The sequence below is a fragment of the Setaria viridis genome, chromosome 3, assembly GCF_005286985.2.
Source record: "Setaria viridis chromosome 3, Setaria_viridis_v4.0, whole genome shotgun sequence".
NCBI lineage: Eukaryota > Viridiplantae > Streptophyta > Magnoliopsida > Poales > Poaceae > Setaria > Setaria viridis.
This window is the reverse complement of record NC_048265.2, coordinates 2,904,672-2,923,411: the sequence shown is the minus strand read 5'-3', so window position 1 is coordinate 2,923,411 and position 18,740 is coordinate 2,904,672. Positions and strand designations below refer to the sequence as shown.

Here is an 18,740-nt window from a genome sequence, read left to right as displayed (position 1 = left end):
GGTTACCGCCAAACTTCAAAGGCATCTCCCTACCTCTACCTCTCTGTGTCGCTCACACAAACCAAATGGACTCCTCCTCGAGCGACACTACTGCCACCGCCGCTCTGCCGCACGGCGGCGGGGCCTCGACGCCCCCCACGTCGCCGGCGGCGGCGGCCGTGGTGCTGAGCCCCTGCGCGGCGTGCAAGATCCTCCGCCGCCGCTGCGTCGACCGCTGCGTCCTGGCGCCATACTTCCCGCCCACCGAGCCCCACAAGTTCGCTACCGCCCACCGCGTCTTCGGCGCCAGCAACATCATCAAGCTCCTGCAGGTCAGTTCAGTCATCTCGATCTCCCCCATCGCCGCCATTGCTGCCCGCGGTTCAAGTTAGCACGAGACTGACCGACGGAATGGTCGATCGAGCAGGACCTGCCGGAGGAGCACCGGGCCGACGCGGTGAGCAGCATGGTGTACGAGGCGAGCGCGCGGATCCGGGACCCCGTGTACGGCTGCGCCGGCGCCATCTGCCAGCTGCAGAGGCAGGTGAACGACCTCAAGGCGCAGCTGGCGCGCGCGCACGCGGAGCTCGCCGGCGCCCGCGCGCAGCACGCGCACCTCCTCGCGCTGCTCTGCGTCGAGGTCGCCGCCGCGTCCCCGGCCTACTGCGGCGCCGTCGACTACACCTCCTCGCAGCTCGCGGCCGCCGCCACCCCCGCGGCGCATGCCGACGCGCTGTACGTCGTCGACGGCGGCAGCGGCCTGCAGCTGCAGGCCAGCCCCGTCAGCTGGGCCGACGAGCCGCTCTGGACATGAGGTCGTCGTCAAGCCCGTGCGCGAGTTCGATCATGGTGTTGGATCGGTGTCCACTGTCCACGTATAGTTAATCTAGCTGATCCGTATATGCAGACGTATACAGTTACATAAACAGTCAATATGTGTACGTACGGGTGTATGTTTTACTCGATTTCATAATTCCAAGTTAACCAAAGGGTTAACGCGGTTGGGCCGTTGGGGTTTGAAGCAATTTGAGAACCCCTGAATGAGCTTTCCTTTCCTTTCATCTGAAACTCTTTCTGTAACGTGTGTACCATGACACTACACTACTACTCTTTAACATTAATTACTGTCTATGGAAAGCTATGCCATATATGATTCCTACTTGTTTGTATATTAGCTCTGATCATAATAATCAACACCAGATTAAGGTTTGGTTGCCAATTGTGCATAAATGTTTGTTTTGTTTATTACTAGCTACAGCAAGCACACTTGATTTTGAAAACAAACTTGTTCAGACGTCTGCTGAACTTGCAAAAGTTCGATTTGCCAATCATTAGGACAGGTGCTGGAGCTTGTTTAACATTTCTGTCTCTATGATCTACGCAAGACTACGGAATGATTCCAAAATCCAAACAATTGTTATATGCCTATATCCAAATTAAAGGACTACCTAAAGAAGACTATACACAAATATTTTAAACCTGCTCATCATTGGCCCGACGTACTAAACGATTAGCATTTGAAAAATGTGAGAGATTGCGGCCAGTAATTTAAAATGTAATCAAATTAACCCCCCAGTTGATTGACTTGCTCAGCTAGCTGCGCTCAACTGCACATACGGATGTGCTGAAACGTATACGAGCTAGCATGCCACATATACAACTACATGTACAGATCAATTATACTTTCAGTGAAAACGCGTGTTTTTTTTCAGACACCTACTTGGCCTTGCATTAGTTATTGCTGTTTTGTCCCGTCCATGATGGATAATACATCAATACTGTATTTTCAACAACTCAACATGCGCATCGGTCTCAAGCAGAAGGAACAATAATGCAGTTTACATCATGCATTAATTGGTCAAAACAAAGTGTACCACTACTATAATTAGCCTATTTGGTGCTACATGAATGGTTAGAAAGCTACGTAGCTATAGGAACAGTTTACCACATTAGTAGTAAACATGAATGAACTTGGTAGCAATGTAGTATCTTAATACTAGCTCCTAGTAGATAGCAGCACAGATGCGTTGTACACTGACCTAACTTACTTGATTAAGATTTTAGACTATAAACAACTTTAAAAAAAGGTTTAACTGTCAGAATTTTTTATAACTCTTCAAGCACAACAGGGAAAGCTAAAGTACAGAGAGACTTGTCTTTTGTCCCTGCTGAAAAGTAGGTCCGCTAGCTGCTTATTAGCTACTAGGTTATTACAGGCAAGTCCAATTTACAGTTCTTAACCTCTCTCAGTTACGTCTAATCATAATAGTATGACAATGGATAGTCAAGAGGGAAAAAGGGTAAATTAGAAAACAAGTTAACCTAACTAACGGCCTTATCCTGACCACATGCAGATGATTCCACATGCATGCAGATGATCCAGTGTTAAATGATGCTCATCTCAGTGGTGTACACAAAAACATATGCCAAGATAAAGATAAATCCTAGTTGGTCAACTTGTAGAGTTGTACCTAAAGTTGGTCCAATTGGAAATGTACTGTGCTGTACTGTATTGCAGCAAGTTCATGTGCTGAGGCTGGCAGATGTGTACTCCAGTGGCCTGTGCATTGGCTGGGATGAGAGAGACTAGGATTGCTTGGCCTGGCCATCTGATCGAGTCCTTGTCATGGTCTATGAGTTATGACTGCAGCTGGACGTATGTAGCAGCAAATTGGATGCGTTCATGCGACGAAATGTCAGTTTCAGTGCTTGAGCCTGCTGCGCAGGAGGAGCTATCTTCTCTTCTCTCTGCATGCCCAAGCTGACACTTGAAACCTGGCTTGGCTCCATCTGCACCTGCCAAGCTACGTCCATGGTCGACATGCGAGTGTCGGCATGGAAGCCGAGGAGAAGCAGATCTGCATGGCCATGCGTGCCGCCGTTTCGTGATTTTCGGTTCACATATCTACAAAAAGTTTGTGGGGATCGGTTTGTCGTCTACCAGGGGACATATACAGGTATCTGAACATTTTAATTTGGCAGCTGCTCAGCGTCAAACAAAGCATTTGCCCGTTCATAGGAACTTCGCCGAGGCTCTGACCTGCGAGGTCATGCTGCGGCCGAACAAAGAAGTGCTCCGATCCTCATGTACTGTGCAGGTCACTCAGGTTTCAGCATAAGATCAAACATCAAAGTGACGTTGACAAGAATGAGATGATATTTTTTGCTTTGTTATACATCCAAGCTAGTGTTCAAAGAGTTGGTACTCTGAACAGAAGGATGAATCATCTGCTTAATGGACGTTGCCATGCAGATGCAGTCGGAATGTGAAGCTCACGTAGAAACGAAGAACCCAGTTCACATACTTGAAACCTGTTCAGGATTGGCAGAAGCAGAACGTACCTACTAGATCGAAATGACAGGATCTTTGAAAATCAGGAGATTTCCGGGTCCCAGCAACAATGTATAATTCACAACGGTATCAGAATAATTCCCTAGTTGATTGACTTGCTTAGCTATGGTCATACGGCCTGTTGAAATGGGATCAGAGCGTGCCCAATAGAGTGCTGCTGCTGATGAAACTGCAGTGTGCAGGCATAAAACAGTTGTTTAGACCGTATCTTAGAAAAACAGGGGAAAAAAGGCAACTGGGATGATAGATTAATACTAGCACTGACCTATGTAATCAACCACATGCATGACAGCATGAGCTAACTTAGCACCTAGCAGAGATGCGTTGTACATTGACCTAACCTAGGTTCACCCTAGCTAGATGTGTCCAAGCACAACCGGTAAGTTCAAAACTACGGGACCTAAATTCATTTGTAGGCAAATACTGAATACATGGATAATAGAACTTCGTGAGATGCCTATGCTTTAGGATGCAGAGGTGGTGATATTATTATATTGATCATGTTTCCTTTTTTTACATTCATCTATTAAATCAGAGCATAGCATAGAGTCATTCTCTTGTTTTTTTTTTCCTATCATGCACATTTCCAAGCTTCTCGTGGTAAACCGGTTAGAGCAATAAACTCAACACGTAATTGAGACAGCCAGTGACGTACACAAACATTTTCCCACTGAAAAATTTAAAATTCAAATAAATTTTTAGGTGAAACATATATAAATATTCAGTGATGCAAGATAGTGGCGCTTCTGGTATTTGAGCTTTTTTTCTTAGTTTACTCTTCCATAAATCGTAAGCATAGGTATTTCAAAAGCAGTTGCTGTTAGCTTTTTAATAATAATAGAAGTGGGTAATTTTAAACGTAGCCATAGCTCGTTTACTGAAAACAGATTGCCTATAGCTACTCAGAAGCTGCACTATTCAGTCATTCTAATCATTGTAGCTGGTTCGTATGTGGGCATGTGGTAAGGGAAAAAGCAAAGAACAAACAACCTAACCAGATTGACACACAGTACTGTGATACCTTAACCAGCTGGAGAGAGAACACATTCATGCATGCAAATGCCTCCAAATCCAGTGCCAAACTCCCGGCCGATCCACATGAGCCGCATGATGAGAAGAACCGCGTGCGCGCGCCGCAACCATGGCATTCAGTTCAGATATTCCCCCAAAATTGTAGGAGATCTGCTCTCCATCAGGGGACACCCGGACATGAACATCGTCAGCGAAAAATGTCAGCCGGCGTCCGCGTCCGTTTCACGGCGGGCTTTCTTCTCCGAGCCTTTGACTCCCGGCTATGTTCGGTTCAGATTTCCACGGCTGTGCTGCAGCTGCAGCTGCAGCAGCCAACCACACAGCCAAAGCCAAACAGCAGCATCGGCAGCAAAATTGGATGAAAACAGAGTATTCATACGTGTTTTGAGCCAGCAGCGCGGGTCATGAGGGTGCCGGGTTTTTCTGCATGGGATCAAACTGACGCGTTTGAACCGGAGAAACCAGACACTGAGACACCTGTCTCTGTCTGACCAACATGTCAAAATTGCTAGCTAGCCTGCTTGGTGTTGTGACCCATGTCAAGTGCACACCACTTTAGTTTTCTTGCACATTCACATGGGGTCAGTCCCTTTCTTTGATCCTCTCCTCATATCTTTACCTGGAATCAAATGTAGCTCATGCGGTCTGAATGGGTTTTGTTTTGGCATTCTGGGGCATGATTTTCTACATGGCAATAGTTGGTTTACCGGGGGTAGGGACTAGGGACATGCTAATGATCTGCTTTTTCTGCTGCCTGATCAAATCAGTCAGTCCCTGCATTCTAACTGGCATGCATGTTTGGTTGACGTGTGTGTAAACCCTTTGAACTTTTTGGATGGGCATAATAACGGTAAAGTGATATGCTCTCTCTAGAATCCTTTTTTAGAGTGGTTTAAGCAGTCCAGCTTTACCTCTGGCACTGAAGACTTCTTGTAGAACTCCGGCTGTGTGGAATTTGGCTGTGGATTCTGTAGAAGATAGAGTTAAGCTTGTGACGGGCCTCAGATATTTGGATGTGGGAACGGCCTATCTATGGTCCAGAAACTATTCTGCTGGTGGGCTTCTTTGATTGAAATGAGGGCCCACGAGACCACACTCACTGACAATTGCAATAGCCATCAAATACTCTGCAGAAATCTTGACGAAATTCTTAGGAAACATCTCACACGAGCTAGCAGCAACATAAGCAGTGAACAATTTGTGAAGCATCATACTGGGAGGAAACAAAAGGTTTTGCAGGCCCCCTCAGGGAAACGAAAGAAGTTTTTGCAGGCTCAGATTAGGACCCACAAAGACACCCTTGGACCTAGCTGAAAATGGCAACAGCGTAGAAAGTAGAAACCATCCTGTATCGTGCAGACACTGTCAAGGCTAGTGAAATTTCATAGAAAACAGATCATATAATGACGCTAAACACACGCTCCCTCCTGGTCCTGGAACAACTGAAACATTGACATTTAGCGACCCTGTCATACTGAAAGCTCTCGTATTGCCATACAATCACAGAAATTCAGATAACATTCCATCAGAGCACTATCTTCTAAAACGCACAAGATGACATATAAAAATCTCCCATACAGAACAATACACTCCTAATTGAAGTAATTTCTCTTGTTTCTTGCAGATCCCATCTTTGGTTGCACCCAATACATAATAGACCTACCCTAAACACTAAGGCAAGCACAAAACTAAACCACACCGGAACTTTTTGATAAGCGAACTTCTTCCCTGTTCACCACCCAAATGCAGCTGATCCTACGTTTCAGTAAGATCTAACAAAGGCCAAGCCTTAGCATCACCCACTGTGGTCATTTGTACAATGCAAAAGCTTCCGAACCCGCCACTGCAGCCTAGAACTGGAACCTGCTTGGCTGGGACTTGGTCATCCGTGCCATGCCGATTGGCTCGTCATTCTCGATCCTCTTGGCATTGCGAAATGCAGCACAGCCCGCGACATAGACGATAACAAGGATGATCAGCACCACAATGTTTAGGATCGCCACCTTGCGCCAGCTCTTCTTGATGCCCGCCAGGACACCCGCCTTGCACGAGTCACACTGGAAGCAGAGTGTCTGCTGGTCGTTGTTCCACCTGTTGCAGTCGGGATCACTGATAACTGGGACACCGGGGTTTGGTGTCCAGTATGTCTCGTTATTGTAGGTGAACGCACATGATGATGGTGGCTTGCAGCATCCAGACTGCAGAGTAATCAGTCATAAAATGGTATTAGTATCCTGAGAAATCACATGGTTAATTAGTTGCTCTGAGAGAAAAATAACTTAACCCTGTAAACACAGAAACCATTTTTACCAATTAAGAGCTTGAAGACAGCTATTAACAAGAAATACTCGGCCTCTGAACTCAAAATATTGCAGGCAATCGAACGTTTAAAGTTTAGGCAGAAAAAGTAGTGTACAATTAAGAACTTGAAGACAGCTCATTAGCAAGAAATACTCGGCCTCTGAATTCAAAATCTTGCAGGCAATTGAACGTGTAAAGTTTAGACATTAAAATAGTGTATCTACAAGCAAATTTACATCAAACCGCAGTTGAAATGAACACAAACATATCATGAGAAATCACACAACGGTCAGTTACTCTGAAAGACAAAGAACTTACAACTGTAAAACCCAAAACTAGTTTTACTAACAGAACCAGAACGTATCGTGAAAGGATTATGTTGTTTAAGAGCTTGACGACAGCTCATTGTCCTGAAATACTCGGCCTCTGAACTAAAAAAAAAAACTCTTGCAGCCCATTAAACTTTTAAAATCTGTCCAAGCCTGTTTAACTACGACTTGAAGAACCTACTACATGTCTGTATGTGTGTGCATGCACAAGAAAAGACAAACTAACAACACTGATAGAACCATCCATTTAACAAACATTTGATGGGTACCTGTCCACTGCGACGCATATCTAATAAACGATTGTCACAAGCCCTTGCACTCAACCCACTGACCTACTCACCATATACAATAGTTATCTGACATGGACAATAGATATTTTGTCTCACTATAAACGCTACACATAATGTAGAGTATCATCTCTACAGAAACAATCTAACAAGGCCAAAGGTATGTTTGCCAGTAATTTTTGATGTTGTAAACCAGGAAAAGAAAAACAACAAACTCGACAGCATAGAGAATATAAGGACAAGCAAGGCAAGGCTTCCATGGTCCAATTCCAACTCTGAAATGTGACACCTAGCAACTGGCTTTTTCGCCGTCCTGGTCACACTGTGGTGTATTTGGTAAGACGCTGAGAGAGGCCCTGATTCCTCAATCATACAGATATTGTGGTCCTCCTTGTCGTCTGGTATCCGAAAAGACGAGGAAAAAGCTAGGAAAATGACATTGTCCTCAGCCTCACCACCACAGACACGGGCGACACCAGATTCTACTTACCACTGCAATAGTGTCAACTCCTAGTGCTGCTTGTTCATTGCACTGGAATGGTGACTGCAGGAGGAAATAACTGACATAGACAGGACTCAAATTGACTAATGAGTCAAGGGGATATTTACTGTTTAAATGTCTTAGGCGTACAGTTCAAAGGTACAGATTTGTTCAATGAAAAAAAGACACTCTTTCGGACATATTGTTCACATTCAGTGAAAATATTAGTATATTTCCCCCATCATGGTAAGGATGATAAACTTATTTTCCCATCCATGATATTAAGTCTATAATCAACCAAAAGTTTCTGTACTTAAGGGCACCTGCTACAGGATTATCGACGCAATTACTTTCCGTGATGTAAAGTGGAACAAAAGGATTGCTTTTGAAGAAAGGTATATGCTGGAATCGAAGGGGCTGCCAAAGTCAGTGGCCCTTCTAGCTACTTTACCCAAAATCAGGAACAAGCAAAAGGCCTGCCGAATTAATAGTTTCTGAAAGGTGCAGGATGGTGCACGAACAAATAAATTCTAAAGGCCATGACTTGCTAAGCGAAAGGGGGGCTGCTGATAAAAGGGGCAAGCAAAGTTCATCTCGAGATCCACACTAGTGGCGAGTAGAAGTAACTGGAATATCCTACGCCACCTTTGCAACAAGCAATCACAGGTCGAGTAGATTGTTTGCCCTCGTCGCATCTTTCTGTGAAATAAAAAAAACAATAATCTTTGCAAAATGGACACAGAAATGCAGCCTGTTCCCCCTAAATTGCAGAGAGAACTGAGTGATGGAATTAAATCGCCGAGCCATCACAAACTTCCAAGTTTTCTGCTGTAAAAACCCAAACTTTCCTCAGCGGAGCATTACGCGTGCTCTTGTTCAGTAACCGAAAAACAAGAGCCGCAATTTTCCGGCCCCAAATCACATGGAAAGCAAGGCTGGCAAGAACTGACGAATCTTTTTAGTCTCCTAGGGAAAAAGAAAGAAGTAAAGAAAGAAAGAAAGAAGGCGAGGAATTGGGGGAAGAGATAGAGAGGACAAGAAAAGATACCTGTATGGGGGAGAGGTTGCGGCCGTAGAACATGTCCGGCGTCTCCGGCACGCGCATGCCGGTGTTGGGGTCGCGCGCGAAGCGCCTCATGCCGGAGCAGGCGTGTCCGTCGCGGAGGCATGCGCTGATGGTGGCCCAGTACTGGGGGTCGGCGACGCGCTCGCGGAGCCATCCGCTGTAGTCGGAGAGCTGGTACTCGAGGAAGCGTCGGTTCATGACGACCTGGCCGTCGCCGCGGTCGGTGACGGCGAAGGCGAAGACGATGAAGAAGAGGAGCGCGAGGACGACGAAGAACATGGCGAAGAGGTAGAGGCGGAGGAGCCAAGTCTGGCGGTAGCAGGCGCCGGCGAAGCCCATGAGGGAGATGACCATGAGGACGAGCCCCACGACGATGATGGGCCACTGCAGGAAGCGGATGCAGTCGGTGGAGTTGGCCCGGGACGCCAGCCAGATGCCGCCGCCCAGGATCGGGATCGAGATCAGGAAGGTGATGAAGTTGACGATCCCCAGCACGCTCGTCCCGCCGCGCAGCATCTTGCCCTTCCTCCTCCTCTTCTTCTTGGCCGCCGCCCTTCTCCTTCCTCTCCTCTTCTCCTCCTCGAACCAGCTCCTGCTGCTGCTCTGTTTCTTGGCTCTGCCTGCTTCTCTTTCTCTCTCTCCCAACCTGGCTGTGCCGTTGCCTGCTTTGTTTGTGCGTGTGGAGACGGGAGGGAGAGAGAGGGGGAGGGGCAGAGCCGCAGAGGGCGGTTGGGTTGGCTTTTAGCGAGGTCGACGATGCTGGCTGGCGATTGGCGAAGCAGCACGCTGCTGCTGTACGGGGGGAGTAACGGGGGAGGAGTATGGATTTCCAGCAGCGGCAGGTTGGGGTTGGAGAGGGGATTCCGGATTTGACGAGCGCTAAAGCGGGTTTCGCAAAAGCGAAGCCATAGCGTAGCCACATGATTTCTTCCATCGCTAGAGTGATTATGATTAACTCGTTCATTCTACAGTGATGAAAATCGAACGATCATTGCAGCTGCACGTTTCGACGGACCATGCTTTGGTCGGCGTTGATGTGACGCTCCGTTCTCCGACTTGCCGTTGCTGATGAACCAACTGACTACAGGGATATAGGAAAGGCTTGCAGTAGCGTGGACAAACCAAATGAACATGAAAATCTGTCTGCACTTCCCCCCTGGAAACAAGAACAGAAATCTATGCAACAGATTCTGGTGCCGGATCCAACTTCCTGGAAGTCAGGTTGCCTGTTTCGCCCCCGGAAATCCCGTCCCATTCCAGCGCTGCTACGGGGCGTTTGGTTACTTCTGCTTATTTTTAACACGTGTCAAATCGAATGTTTAGATACTAATTAGGAGTATTAAACGTAGACTATTTACAAAACCCATTACATAAGTGGAGGCTAAACGGCGAGACGAATCTATTAAGCATTTGACAATGTGTTGCTACAGTAATTTTTTAAATTTGCTAATGATGGATTAATTAGGCTTAATAGATTCGTCTCGCCGTTTAGCCTCCACTTATGTAATGGGTTTTGTAAATAGTCTATATTTTAATACTTCTAATTAGTATCTAAACATTCGCGGCCTGTTCGGTTGGACTTATAAGCCGGCTGAAAAGCTGAAACGGCTGATTTGAGAGAAAAATACTATTTGATGGTCGATAAGCTGACTGATAAGTTGAAGCGAACAAAGCGTTGATCTGCGGCATTGCCATCTACTCCTGCTTGTTTATGTAAGAACTGCTCCTTGTTGCTGCCTGACCGTCCGTCCCAGATGGGCTGCTGACAATGCACTGCTCGTTTTTGTGCAAATATCTCTGGATGAGCAACCGCCCCATGTGGCCATGATTCCTTGATTTCTCTTCACATCATTACGAGATGGGTGCCTGCCTGGTTCAAAAATCAAAAACCCTGCAACTTGGATGAAGTATCCACCAACTGCTTCGCCTGAAAATGACGAGGTGGAAGATGGGCCTGCATGTGCAAGTGCAATCGACTGACAGAAGCATTAGAGTATTTGCATATGTCCTGGAAATTTCGTCTTCAGTTTGCGTTGAACAATGGACACCAGATTGTTCCACGAGGAAGTGTTAGAGAAATCTCTTGGAGTCACTAACAAAACACCAGTGGGTTAATCGTGTGTCGTTATCAGTTAGGAGCACTGGTTATGAGCTGTTGCGGTGTCCATCATGGGCACAAAAAAGATGAGCTACTACATGATACACCTCCCTGCATCCACATCATAGAGTGGACCCCGTTGATAGCTACCGGAGTTGTCTTATCCCTTTCTCTAAAGACTGTAATGCAAAAATATCGCTCATACTGATGTTACAGAATATAGAAGTTAGAGCATGTGACTCACACAGGTGAGAAGGACGGTTTAGAATAGGGACAAAGCTCGAAAGAAGGGGACAATGGGTTTTCTTTGGATTTCAATTTACAGTGGAGACGACACAGATGAAAAGAAAACAAATATAATGGGGACAGTAGTGCTATGCATTTGCTGAAACATCCATGTCATGTCATCATGTCGATCTTTGGTAGGATCATAGATCAGTGGGGTGCTCTGAATTTGGAGGAGATATCTCTCCCTCCAAAGAGATGTTCAAGTCAGATTTCTTGGAGAAAAAACAAGAGTGGGCTCAAGTATGAGATAGGATCATCAACGCACCTTTCGGATAATGCATTGTTTGTGACTAACACATTAGGATGTACTATCATGTATGCCATGCTTCTTTGTGAGTCCGTGATGAAGGGCTGAAAAGTTAGGGAGAACAAATTGAGATGATAATAAGGGACCAGATTAGCTGTAAAAACTAGGTTCCTAACAATTTTTTTTTGGGGTAACAAGAAAGAGAATAAAAGACTACTAGTACGTTAATTACTAATACGTGACGGTGGCTTCCTGACTGCAAGTGTTGACCAACCCATTAGTAAATCTGTTGAGTAAGGTAGCACATAAATACTGATAGTGTCAGTAGGTACGGGTAACACAGATTAAAAGTGGGTGGAGTAGATTACTACCTGCATTCTTTAATTATTGGTTTTGACTTTTGTATTCCCTCTTTGACCAATGATTTTCATTGTAAAATATTTAATGAAAATAAAATGGATGTGGTGTCATTTGATTTCCTATCACACGCGTATTAAAATTTGTATTTGTAGAACTATTCGCAAATGTATTTATTGAGAACCGAATGTTAAACAATGAAGTGTACATCATGGGCAAAAAAAAATTAAAAGAGCCGCAGTGTACGTCATGGGCAAAAAAATGAGCTACTCTACTCTACCTATGCGTGATGCTTCCGCTCATATAGGGCCGTTCAATCACCGTATTCCTCTTCTTTTTTTTTTGGAAAATCCATTATGTTGGTCTTACAGATATATTAGAGCATGCGAGTCTAAAATATGGTAAAGCAAAAAATGAAGGATATAGGTTTGTTGAATTTTAATTTCAAATGGAGACAAAGTTGTATATATATACTCCCCTGCAAGAACAAAGTTTTCTTTAACTTCGATCGTCGATAAAACCCAAAGTTTTGCAAGGATTGATGCTATTAGATTCATCATGAAAATTGTTTCAGAGTATAAAACATTTTGTTATTTGAAATAATATATTTTTATAGAAATTGGTGTGTCAAAACATTACCCTGTACGGTATCGATGTCATAAACTACTTGTATTTGTGAACCGTGGGCGTGTAGTTCTGAAACCTCCCTACTGTCACATCGATCTTTGGCGGTGGATGTTTTGATCAAATTTCCTTTTTTTTAAGAGTACATACATAGGATGCACACCACACCCACATCAAAATTTGGGGGCAAGACGGCCAAAGAGAAATTCCATCCAAATTTGTAAGCGAAAAAAACTATATAATGTGGGTCCCACCCAAAGTTGAACTATGGATCGATCAAGACCCAGACTTTGGAATATTTTGAGCACACGGATTAGGATGTATCGTGTATATCATGTTCCTTCCTGGCTGCATCAAAGTATGCTCGCAAAAAAGAAAGAGGAAAAGAAAAATAAAAGGATACGTATAGGATTTGTGGTTCCTCGCTAACAAATTTTTAGGCTCTAGTGACAAGAAGGTTTAGTGTTCACCTACTGTTGTAGTAAATCAGGTGTTAACCATGAATTACTTGGTCCAATAAACTAGTGGCAGTTGTAGAGGCAGCAACTAGTAGTAACACTGATTGCGAGTGACGAGATTAACGGGGTAGTAATCCATATCCAAACCGTAGTTGCTGTCAGCCGGATACTGGCGACCAATGGAGCCGCGTGACGTGCCGCCCGTAGGACGACACGGAGACACGCCTACAGCACCGCTGGCAGCTGCCGTGCACAACTTGCCGGTTGCCGCAGCCGGCCGACTAGCGCCACGTGTCGACCAAAACGCCCCAGCAGCTTGGTAAGAAAGGAAACGGCTGTGCCAATCCGTTCCGTTCCGTCCCATCCATGGATAGCTTTGGGGTTGCTCCGTCAGTTGTTCGCGGACTGTTTGCAGACGGTGGCGTCAGCATCACTCACACACCTTCAAAGATTTGCATTGCACCCATGCCATGCACACGAGGCATGGGCGGCACGACACCGCTGGTTGCGTTGACTACTACTGCACGAGGGGCGCCGACTTGCATGCGTGTATTGCAGACGCTAGATCTTTTATTTACATAAAATAAATTAATATTTTTTTTTGCGAGGAGGCTTACGCTAAATTTGTGACTGAAATAAATCAGGTGAATAATAAGATGCCCGTCGAGGAATCTAAGCAACCGGCCGATCTTGAGAAAGAGAAAGAGAAGGATTGAAGCAGCTGGGTACTGCTTTGCTATTGGCACAGACCGAAACCGACAGTGAGGAGTTCGTTGACCTCGGATAATGGCGACGGCATTGCCCCCATGCATGGAACCGGCCAAGAACACTGGACACGCGCTCAGAGATTGAAAAATTGTGCAAAACTTCCTGCACAGAGATCCTGTGTAGTACTAGTAATTTTCCGTCTCCCTGGTCGGTAGCTGGTGTTTATAAAAAAAAAAGTCGTAGCCGGTGCAGTAGGGCGTGTTTGGATGGAGGGATCGAGGGGACGGGACAGGCTCATCCCTCTTTTTGGATGGGATGATCCCACCTGATATTTGGTTGGAGGGATGGGGACGTCCCTGGTTTCGTGTTTGATTGGAGGGACGGTCGAGGAACGAGATGGAGGGCGTTTTCATGCCCTTAACTGTGGGTCCCAATTGTCATTCACTCAAAAGAGTATGGGCCCACTGTCAGCTGCCCAAAACTCCGACGTGTTCCACCCCTTCCGCCACGGCCTGCACTGGCCCCGGCAGCTTCGACCCATGCCACCACGGCCTACACGGCCCCTGGCAGCTCCGCCCCCCGCCGCCTCGGCCTGCTCCGCCACTTAGCTTAGCGCGCGCCTGTCTCCCCAAGCCCCGTCGCCGCCGGCCGCCTCCAAGCCGCGGCGCTGCACGCCTCCCCAAGCCCCACCACCTCCAACCTCGTGCGCGCCCGCCTCCCCAAGCCCCGCCGCCAGGGCTCGCCGCCGCCCCGTCCACGCGCTCCTCTTGCTCCGCCACCGCCCCGTCCACGCGCCGCCGCCGGCCTTACCTATCTGCCGTCCCATCCCCGTGCACGGCCGCCCCTTCCCCGCGTCAGTGCGCGAGATGGCGTTAGCGCCGCTTGCGTGGGACGGATCGGTCCGGCCATTTTCGAGGGACGGATCCATCCCACTTTTTCGAGGAATATTCTACTTTGATGCTGTCCTCGTTCCACCGTCACTCCAACCAAACACATACAAAACTGGGACCGTTCCATCCCATCCTTCCATCCAAACACACCCGTAGTGACAAGTCTACAGGAGCAAGAAAGAAACTCTACGTACTTAAATAGTATTTGTATTCAGGAGCAGTCCATACCCATGCCCAAAGAAGAACTAGCTAGAAATTAAAAAATATCATAGGCTGTTCTTGCCCTTGGCGACCGTACGTGCGGCTCATTTGGGTGGTGGCCCTTTCTAATATGGCATCCCGGTCACTTTTGATTGTCCGATTTTGAGCTATTCCTTTCGAGCACTGTGTGACGTATCCTCGGGACCGTCCATAGCTCGCTCACCCGGTGAAATAAAGGCTCCCCTCACTCGATTTTTTGAGCCATACGATTTACATCCGATGGCCGGCGCTGCTTCTTCTACCTCCCGCTGCCCAGTCCATCCCCCACCTGTCCGGCACGGGTGGGCTAGGGTCCTGTCGGAGCTCCGCGTGATAGGACCCTAGCCCACCCACGTTGACTGCCTCCCTACCCCTCCCGCTACCGCCTCCCGCCACCGCCATCGTCGTTCCTCCTGCCTCGGCCGCCCAACCGCCCTCCACCACCGCCCGGCCGGCGATGCCCACGCGCCCACCACCTCCGCCGTGCTAGCCTGCCGCCGCCGGCCTTCCCTCTAGAGCCGGCGGTGAGCACCTACTCCGGAAACCCCGAACCCCTAACCCCCGCACTCCTAATCTCATTGGAATTTGACTGGAGTTGGAGGGAAGGCCGGCGGTGAGCACCTACTCCGAAAACCCCGAACCTCTAACCCCCGCACTCCTAATCTCATTGGAATTTGACTGGAGTTGGAGAAGAAAGGGGAAATGGAGGTGAAGAAAAATTTGGATGAGAAAGACCTCTGTTTCACTCAGGTGAGATTTAGTTTTTCCCTTTATTTCCCACTGAGAGGATACGTATCCGATCGATGTAAAGGAACACGGCACAAGTTTAAGCTGGAAAGGGAGCAAAAGGCGGCTGCTGCTGCTGCCGCCTGCTGGTGCGTGCTGCTGCAGCTGCTTGCTCTCTGCCGAGCAGCGGCAGCAGCTGCAAAGCAGCCAGCCGAACAGCAATGATCCGCGTGCTTCTCATGCACGGCAAGCCAACTCTCTCGCTCGCTCTAGAGAAGGTGAACCAACCTTTGGAGCAGAAAACGGTGTTGCCAAGCATGAGGCGTCACCTGTGAAAAGCAGTCCTTTGTTAGAATTAATCTTGTTGCTTTTACATTTGTGTGAGTTAGTGGTGTCTAGGATTAGTTTGTGCTAGTTGTGTACGTGCTCATCATGCTACATGGCGTAGTGGCCAGGAGTAGCAGCCATGATGTGAGTGCAGGTATCCTTGCATGTGTGTACGCGCGGCCAGGTGCTTGGTCGAGCTATCGAGTCGTGGGGCACGTTCGGGAGCAAGAAGTAGTCAGTCCGTTTGCATGGATGCATGCATTGTTGGTGGACTGGAGCTTGCCGTTGGACGTTTCCAGTTGTTAGTAGTGATCTGCATGTACGTCAGTTAGTGGAGTTGCGCCAAGTCTTGCAGTAGTGTGCATGTAGTGTTGGCCGATTCATGCGCAAGTTGTGGAGTCGTGAGCAGAGGCCGACGTGTGGCTGTGAGCCTGTGCGTGTGTGAGTGCTATTAAGTCCCTGTAATCACTGTGTTTAGTGCTGAGGTGAATACAAGTGCAAGTGCAAGTGCTGGTGTGCAGTACCAATAGCTATTCTGTGTGCTAGTACTCTTCTTCCCGAAAGTTTGTGTTGTGCGTGAGAGCCGTGTGAGTGTGATCAGTTCCAACACCTTTGGCCAGAGATGCTATGCATGGCGATGGATCTCTCACGAAGGATTTAACTGTGATCAACGAAGTAGTACTCCCTCCGTCCATTTGCTGGACGTCATATATTTATGAGCGGAGTGGTACGAAGGAAGGTGATTATGTGCAGATTGGCCAGTCTATTTGAAGACCTCCAACTAATTTTTAGCTGCTAAAAATTACTCTCCAAACAGGAGAGCTAAAAGTAGACTAAAAATTAGTTACACCCACTGGTAGAGAATTGGTTTTCGATGCGCCCCCTTTTGTCTCAGTTTAAAGTTGACCCGGGATAAAAGGTTCACCAACCGGAACTAAAGCTCGATCACTGGTGGGGGGCTCACCAACCGGGACCTTTTATTCCGGTTGCAAAGGCTAGTGTGAAAAAAAGATCCTGAGAGGCATTTTATCCCGGTTTGAAATACCAACCGAGATAAAAGACCCCCCACTTTTATCCCGGTTGGTAACTCGAGAGCCTTTTATCCCGGTTGGTGTTTCAAACCGGGATAAAAGGGTCCCCAACGAGGTCACTGAAACAGGACTAAATCCCTCGAACCCTTTTATCCCGGTTTGTAATACCAACCGGGATAAAAGGGAATTTTTTATCCCGGTTGGTGTTACCAACCGGGATAAAAGGGTCCCCCACGAGTTAATACAAAAAGGATAGCATCTCCTACATAGTCAGATGTGGTGTGTAGGTGGGATGGCAAGGAAGCTACACGCGAGGCTGGAGGTTGTGGGTTCGAATCTCACGCAGCGCGCACGCGCATATTTCGCGTGAAAAATCACGTGACCCGTTTTGCAGCGCCGGCCGTGGTGACCCGTTTTATCCCGGTTGGTACGGGATAAAAGGGGATCTTTTGTCCCGATTGAGTGACCCGGGATAAAAGACCCCCTCTTTTGTCCCGATTGGTTTATCCTGAATGGATTTTCGGGAGATTTGCACCTTATCAACCGGGACTAAAGGCCAATTCTCCACTAGTGACCCTAGCTAGAAATTAATACATTGCAGTTAACGTTTAGTCATGTATCAAATAAGTTCTACCTTTTAACCAGCTAATTTTCTAGTATTAGATCTAGCCCATCCAAAGCCTACACGCACATAGTCATTAGGCATCTGGGCACGTGTCCAGCAGGTGAGCCAGGTGTCAGGCCAGTGAAGCTCGGTGCTTCCACGTCTTGTCCCTGCTGGCAGCCTTCCCTTCGGCCGGTTTCGTCGCCTGGTAAAGGTGCCCCGGCCTTCAGCAGCTGAGGGCAACTTCACGCACATGCTAGCTAGAACTAGTAGGTACTAGTGTTAGGACGCACAGAAGAAGGCAGCTGCAGCAACAGCAATGGGGTCGGAGACGTTCCTGGAGATCCTGCTGGCCATCCTGCTGCCGCCGCTCGGCGTCTTCCTCCGCTACGGCATCGGGGTCAGTCAGTCAGTGATCAACCTTTGAGCTGTGTGCCTATATTTCCCTTCCCTTCTAGTTCTTGATCTAAATCACTACGCATGGGCGCATGTCATGCCTTCCTCTGTATCTCTGATCAATCGAGCTCCATTAATAACGGTGGTGATGAATTCAGGTGGAGTTCTGGATCTGCCTCCTGCTCACCATCCTGGGATACATCCCGGGCATCATCTACGCCGTCTACGTCCTCGTCGCATGATGATTGGATGATGATGATGATGAGCAGGGTCGTCCGGCTGGCGACCGCGCCATCGCCGGTTCGGCGCTCTGTCCATCCAGAATTAATGTATTGTTACATCTGAAATTATGTGAATAGAAAGAACAATTAATAATTGGTTGTTTTTCAGAATTTAATAAAATGGTTCTGTGTGTCCATCTTGATGTTTCATGAGTGCAAAACGTTTAGAAATGTGTTTAGATTTTGATTAGGTTATTTTCACGAGCTCCAAATGTTTTACTGGATTGATCGTGTCCAACTCTATCTCGGGTTTTTCCTGAGATTTTTGGAATTTTCTAGATATTATCTCGGGGTTTTTCCTGAGAGTTTTGGAATTTTCTGGATATTTTTCGGGCTTTTAAAACATTATCTAGTATATTGAAAATGATTTACGGAAAATAATAAACCTAACCCTATCTCTAACGGGCCGAACTTAGCCCGCGAGCCCGACCCTCTTGCAGCCCAAGCCACACCGTTTTCTTCCTCTGCTTGTGGGCCCCGCCTTTTGGGCCGAGCCTGCGAGGCCCGGTTCGGACCTGGCCCAGCCCGGAAGCAGCTCTGCTGCCTCCCGGCGCTGCTGTGCAGCGCGCCGCCACCGCCGGTTTCCTCGGCGTGCGCGCCAAGGCAGGCACGGCCCTCGTCCTGCGGCCCGCAGCTCA

The 18,740-nt window shown here is 47.5% G+C and overlaps 3 protein-coding genes across 3 annotated transcripts; 2 read left to right on the top strand and 1 right to left on the bottom strand.

The window, feature by feature from the left end:
* Positions 1-9: 9 nt before the first annotated feature.
* Positions 10-1,138, top strand: LOC117850360 (LOB domain-containing protein 3). Its single transcript, XM_034732188.2, has 2 exons — positions 10-311; positions 407-1,138. The coding sequence occupies exons 1-2, from the start codon at positions 66-68 to the stop codon at positions 791-793; spliced, it is 633 nt and encodes a 210-aa protein (XP_034588079.1). The 5' UTR covers positions 10-65; the 3' UTR covers positions 794-1,138.
* A 4,697-nt stretch (positions 1,139-5,835) lies between these two features.
* Positions 5,836-9,680, bottom strand: LOC117848577 (tetraspanin-3). Its single transcript, XM_034730031.2, has 2 exons — positions 8,810-9,680; positions 5,836-6,561 (listed from the first exon to the last, which is right to left on the bottom strand). The coding sequence occupies exons 1-2, from the start codon at positions 9,341-9,343 to the stop codon at positions 6,214-6,216; spliced, it is 882 nt and encodes a 293-aa protein (XP_034585922.1). The 5' UTR covers positions 9,344-9,680; the 3' UTR covers positions 5,836-6,213.
* A 7,991-nt stretch (positions 9,681-17,671) lies between these two features.
* LOC140222327 (low temperature-induced protein lt101.2) lies at positions 17,672-18,245 on the top strand. The gene is made up of 2 exons (XM_072292536.1): positions 17,672-17,825; positions 17,980-18,245. Exons 1-2 carry the CDS (start codon positions 17,745-17,747, stop codon positions 18,061-18,063), a joined length of 165 nt encoding a protein of 54 aa, XP_072148637.1. The 5' UTR covers positions 17,672-17,744; the 3' UTR covers positions 18,064-18,245.
* Positions 18,246-18,740: the final 495 nt, after the last annotated feature.

What these genes read in the sequence shown, in the direction of transcription:
- LOC117850360 (XM_034732188.2), top strand. Translation starts at nt 66, where the DNA reads ATGGACTCCTCCTCGAGCGACACTACTGCCACCGCCGCTCTGCCGCAC. An exon ending in ACATCATCAAGCTCCTGCAG is followed by an intron (nt 312 to 406) that starts GTCAGTTCAGTC and finishes TCGATCGAGCAG; the next exon opens with GACCTGCCGGAGGAGCACCG.
- LOC117848577 (XM_034730031.2), bottom strand. Translation starts at nt 9,343, where the DNA reads ATGCTGCGCGGCGGGACGAGCGTGCTGGGGATCGTCAACTTCATCACC. An exon ending in GCAACCTCTCCCCCATACAG is followed by an intron (nt 6,562 to 8,809) that starts GTATCTTTTCTT and finishes ATTACTCTGCAG; the next exon opens with TCTGGATGCTGCAAGCCACC.
- LOC140222327 (XM_072292536.1), top strand. Translation starts at nt 17,745, where the DNA reads ATGGGGTCGGAGACGTTCCTGGAGATCCTGCTGGCCATCCTGCTGCCG. An exon ending in TCCTCCGCTACGGCATCGGG is followed by an intron (nt 17,826 to 17,979) that starts GTCAGTCAGTCA and finishes TGATGAATTCAG; the next exon opens with GTGGAGTTCTGGATCTGCCT.